Raw genomic sequence first — 6,000 nt, 5'->3', positions numbered from 1 at the left:
CCACTAGAGACAAAATGTCACGGAGCCTGCTCATTCATTTGACAGTGCTTGTTCTTGAACTGTAGCTGTGGACAGGGAGGTTGAGACCAGGGAGTAAACTGCAAAATTTTCTAAGCTGAGACAGAACAAAATGAGAGAAGAGGGAGTACATTCAAGAAGATGTGTGTTCACAGAAAATGCTGGTTGTGTAAAATGAAATTACCGGGCAACTAAGAAGACAAGAAAATACAATTTCAGCTATTATCTTAGACAGTATTCCATTGCTGTGAAGAGACACCATGAACATAGCAACTCTTATAAAGGGAAACATTTAATTGGGGCTGGCTACGGTTTCAGAGGTTTAGTCTTTGTCTTCATGGTGTGAAACATGTCATGCAGGCAGACATCCTGTGGAGAAGTAGCTGTAAGCTCTACATTTGAATCCACAGGAAGCAGAAAGAGAGAGAACCACTGGGCATGGCTTAGGCTTCTGAAACCCTGAAACCTACCCCCAGCAGACACCCTCTAAGGAGTCCACACCTGACAAGGCCACACCTCCTGAGCCCTCTAAGTAGAGCTCCTCCCTGATGACTAAGCATTCAACCATATAATCCTATGAGGTTTTTACACAAACCACTACAGCTATGTCCAGCTGTGTTTAGTTACACAATACAATCGCACAGTGAACAAAGGGACATTACAGCTATGATAGTTAAACAATTCTCTGTCCATATTGAGAAATATGTTTCTACAAAAATCCAATTTTCATGAATAACTGAACCAAGGGACAGTTCGGTCATAGAAGAAAGAAGATACTAAGAGGGAATTGCAAAGGCAGAAGTGGGTGATTTGTCAAGTGATGACCTTTGATAAGCTAAGTTTATTTATCCCTTTAATAATCCTTAATAAAAATTTTGAGTTTAAGATAAATAATATGGGCCAGTGAAATGGACAATAAATAAAATGACAGTCAAACAAATCAATGAAAATGGACAAAACCTTAATATTAAAAATGAGCTGTTAGTAAGACCTGGAGAGGACAGGAGCACCACAAGGACCAAATATATCTGGGCACAAGGGTCTTTTCTGATACTGATTCTCCATGCATGGATATAACCTAGAACCCCTGCTCAGACGTAGCCTGTGGCAGTCCAAGGGGAACAGGGGCTGTCTCTGACGTGAACTCAGTGGCAGGCTCTTTGACCTATCCCCCCCTGAGTGGGGAGCAGCCTTACCAGGCCACAGAGGAAGACATAGCAGCCACTCCTGATGAGACCTGATAAGTTAGGGTCAGATGGAAGGGGAGGAGGACCCCTATCAGTGGACTTAGAGAGGGGTAGGGAGGGGCTGAGGGAGGGGGCTATAGCTAGGATACAAAGTAAATAACCTGTAATTAATATAAAAAATAAAAATTTTTAAAAAAGAGGTGTTAGCTGGACATGGTGGCAGATGCCTTTAATTGTACCACTCAGGAGCAGAAAAGGGTATTTCTGAGTTTGAGGCCAGCCTGGTCTACAGAGTGAGTTCCAGGACAACCAGGGCTACACACATAGAAACTCCTGTCTCAAAAAATCATAAAATAAAATAAAATGGTTAAAGAATTTTGGATTTAGCAGTTTGATTAGGAAAAGCAGTCATGTAGTGGGTATCACACACTTCTAAGTGTTTTCCATAAACTCTGCATAAAAGGCTATATTTTCATTTTTCAATTACTTATCCCAAGTATTACTTCCCAAGGGAAAAAAAAACTAAGTCTAAACAAGAAAGTGTTTTTTAAAATATTTAAGGGCCAATGATGGTAAAAGATATATCAGTGCTTGCTACACAGCCTGACAGCCAGAGTTCAGGTCCACAGCCCACATTAGGAATCAGATACTGTGACACAACCTATAATCCCAGCACTCCCACAGGGCGATGGGGGCAGAGACAGAGCATCTTCAGGAAGCTCAGGACCAGCAAACCTGGAGTACCAGGGAACAGGAGAAAATCTTTCTGAACAAGGTTGAAAGAAAAGCAACTCCCAAATCTGCCCTCTGATTTCTACATATATACAATGTCATACACCTGCACATACACACAAATAATAATAAACAATTTTAAAAAGCAAATGTACAAGATAAAGAATATAGCAGCCTAAAGAGCTTTCAGAGTACTTTTAATGAGTAAAATTGACACTTAGAGCTAGAGACATAGGTAGGCACTTGAAAGCACTTGCTGCTCTTGCAGAGGACTGGAGTTCAGTTCTCAGCATCCATGTCGGGTGGCTCACCTCTGCCTGTAATTCTAGCTTAAGGGGATCCAACACCCACTTTGGGCCTCCGTAGGCTCCAGCATATACCTGCACATGTATACACAAACACAGATGAAATTCTTTTTTTTTTTTTTTTTTTGACAGGGTTTGTCTGTGTATCCTTGGCTGTCCTGGACTCTCTTTGTAGATCAGGCTGATCTTGAGCTCACAGCTAGCATGCTACCTCTGCCTCCTTGAGTTCTGGGAACAAAGGCATGCATCACATGTCTGGCTAAAATTTTTTTTTTTTTAGCTGCCACTGGATTTTTTTTTAACTTAGTTTAGGAGTCACATTATTGTTCATCTAATTTTCACCACATTTTGCCTCTTAATTATTGCTTATGATATATTATGATAGTATATGTTTACTTCAATGCTGAGTTCCTAGAACATGTATGTACTGAATAGATGTTTTTGTTTTTGTTTTTGTTTTTTTCTGTCCACTTGATACAGCTAGAGTTACCTATAAAGAGGGAACCTCAGTTAAGGAATTTTCTAGAACAGGTTGGTGTGCCTCTGGGACCCATTCTCATTCAAACCACCACAGACCCCCTGGTTGGTTCTGGTTAGAGTATTTTATTATACAAACAGAAAAGTACCCAGAACAGTGCATTTCTGAGACACTTAATGCAGATTTTTCTTTTGCTTTAATTTTCAGTAAATGAAATTTTGGTATATTTATCTAGTCATCTTTATTTTCTTATTCTTAGCATTGCTTCTAAATTGACTTTGGCTGAGCTAAATCAGGTACTTTACCGATGTGAATCAGAAGAACAAGAAGATGGTGGAGGTTGCTATGATGTACCAAACTGGACATCCCTTAAGTATGCAGGTCTTCAAGGTAGGTTTAAGGATAAAGCTTTGTGTTTTTTCTTCAGTGGTCCTCTTTATAGAAATAAGAGTATAAGCCTAGAATATGACACCTGAGTTAAAATTATAACTTATGACTCCTTGTTGGTTGACCATTAGTGAGTAGGATAACATTTCTGAACCCCAGTTTCTGCCTCAATAAAATATGAGTAATAGAACCAAGCATGTGGTAATGCATGTTTTAATTTTTTTAGATTAGTTTTGTCTATGTGTATGTTTTTCTTGCATGTCTCTCTGTCTGTCTGTCTGTATGTATATATGTGCATGTCTGTTGCCTGCAATGGCCAGGAAAAGGTATTAGATCCCTGGAAATGGATTTTTGCCATGTGGGTACTAGATACTGAACCCAGATCTTTTGGAAGAGCACCAAGTGGTCTTAACTACTGAGCCATCTCTAGTGCATGCCTGTAGTTCCATTACTTGGGAGGCAGAGGGAGGTGGATCGCTGTGAGTTTAGTGCCTTCTTGGTCTACATAATGAATCCCAGGCCAGCCAGAGCTGCACAGTGAAACCCTACCTCAAGTGAAGCAAAACAGAAAAGTAACAATTGCGAGGCATGGTGGAACAAGACTGTGATTCCCAACTACTCAGTTGAGAATTTGAGGTCACCTGCATTATAAGGAGGATCTTGTCTCAAGAGAAGAAAAAAAACTGTAAATAATGTCACTTAATTAAATGAGATCATTCATAAAATACTAAAAACAGAATGTGACAAAGTATTCTGTCAGTAAGTGCTCCCTAAAACCGCTAGCTCTGTGTCTTTGCCTAAGAACATTTTTCTCTCTTAAACAGTCAGTACTAACCAGACGAATTTGGTTAAAATGAAGCCAGTGAAGCCAAATAATGTTTTAAGGTAGAAACAATTGTTTTACTGGGTGAGAAAAGCATTCTCATTCTGTACCTGAATTACAGAATCTGTGGTGAGTATGCATAGGAATGCTAATGAAGTATGCCTAACATTTATCATATGCCAAGTAGTTCACTTAGTGCCTTTGTTTATTGTAAGTATCTCCTGTTTCAAAGGCTGCTTCTAAAGCAGGCTTCATGATCATCCTCCATTGGCAGTTGTGCTTCCTCTTAAATAAGTTGTGATGTCTCTAGTTCTTTCTTAAATGTTTTTATTAAATATTTATTTTTTATGTATATGAGTGCTTTATCTGCATGTACACCTGCACACCAGAAAAGGGCATCAGAACATTATGGATGGTTGTGAGCCGCAGTTTGGTTGCTGGGGATGGGAATTGAACTTGGAACCTCTGAAAGAGCAGTCAGTGCTCTGAACCTTTGAGTCATGTCTCCAACCCTCTTTCCTAAATGTTAATCCACCACTTGCTAACACAGAAATACTCAGGCTTATCTGTTTGATGCATTAGGGCAGAGAAATCATGACAGTTGCTTTTGAATGTTATAATAGTAAACACAAGTAAATAAGAGCAGTCCCAGAAGTCCTCTCAGGAAGCTCTGCATTGTTTTTGCAGCAGTAGATTTCTTCTCTCCAGTTTTTGTGTTCTGGTTAAAGTAGGCACCCTGATGTCTGTCTCTAGCCATGCTAAATGCATTGTGGACTGAGTAGCTTTCAAGTCTGCCTGTATATATGTTCATCCCAAATCATTAGAGACTGACTACAAGCTAAGCGAGGAGAACATTTTAACTCTCCCAACAGCTCAATAATATCTGAATTTTTTAGGATTAATGTCCGTGTTGGCAGAAATAAGACCAAAGAATGACTTGGGGCATCCATTCTGTGAAAACTTGAGGTCTGGAGATTGGATGATTGACTATGTCAGTGGCCGGCTTATTTCACGATCAGGAAGTATTGCTGAAGTAAGCAAAATGATATTCTAGTACAAACAATTGAGGGAACATTAAGAATTATATATTACCTTGTTATAGATAATATTTAAGGTCCTTGAACCATTTTCTTGATCATCCTTTAGTTCTAAGGAGTGATCATCTAGTTAGTGGATTGCTATCCAACAAAGTTGTATTTTTAGATTTAACTCTTAAGGTATACCTAACACACACTAAAATAACGTTTTAAATTATTTCTGTAACAGGTTGGTAAATGGTTGCAGGCAATGTTCTTCTACCTGAAGCAGATCCCACGATACCTCATCCCATGTTACTTTGATGCTATATTAATTGGTGCATACACCACTCTGCTGGATGTAGCGTGGAAACAGATGTCAAGGTATATTCAACATAATTTGAGTAAATGGGCATAGTTGTGTGGAAGCTATATAGAGTCATGATTGTAAAAGACCAAAACCTGAGGAACTATCATAGACTAAGAGCTGAGAAACTTTTGAGGTGGGCAGTATGTTTATTAGCATCCTTTAGTCTAGACATGCACAACCAAATGTAGCGTTTGGGTGGGGTTTGGTTTTGTTTTGAGACAGGGTCTCATGTATTAAAGACCTCAGTCATGCTGTGTAGGCAAGAATGAGCTTATGCTTCTGAGCCTCCTGCCTCTGCTCCCAAATGCTGGGACTATAGGTGTGCACCCAGTTTATAAGATGCTGAGGGCCAAACCCAGGGCTTCATGCACACCAACCCTACACACAAATGCCCACACCATGTACACATACACGGTAAAACAGTTTTCAAAACTGATGGGGATGTTTGGGCATCTAGCTCAGTAGAACATCATTTGCTAGCAAGCATAGGCCTTGGGTCCAGTCCACAGCTCAGGGATGGAGGGTAAGAGGCGGCATTTAATTCTAGTCTACAAAACCTGTAAAATATGATAGGGAAAACAAAAATTATTTATTATTATTATTATTATTATTATTATTATTATTATTATTTGTTTTATTTCTTCATTAACGTGTTATTTATCATTCATTAACATACGTAAAACT

General features: G+C 39.2%; 1 protein-coding gene across 1 annotated transcript in view; it reads left to right on the top strand.

Annotated features, from left to right (window-relative positions):
• Window positions 1–6,000, top strand: part of Agl (amylo-alpha-1, 6-glucosidase, 4-alpha-glucanotransferase) — a 60,615-nt gene that overhangs the window by 31,010 nt on the left and 23,605 nt on the right. Inside the window, exons 21-23 of the mRNA XM_055628126.1 lie at window positions 2,980–3,110; window positions 4,827–4,963; window positions 5,197–5,330. Of these exons, the coding sequence (XP_055484101.1) occupies window positions 2,980–3,110; window positions 4,827–4,963; window positions 5,197–5,330 (402 nt within the window). The remainder of the gene's footprint in view (window positions 1–2,979; window positions 3,111–4,826; window positions 4,964–5,196; window positions 5,331–6,000) is intronic.

Source organism: Psammomys obesus, unplaced genomic scaffold (genome assembly GCF_907164565.1).
Source record: "Psammomys obesus unplaced genomic scaffold, mPsaObe1.curated_primary_1811, whole genome shotgun sequence".
Classification (NCBI taxonomy): domain Eukaryota; kingdom Metazoa; phylum Chordata; class Mammalia; order Rodentia; family Muridae; genus Psammomys; species Psammomys obesus.
This window is presented reverse-complemented; position numbering and strand designations above follow the sequence as displayed.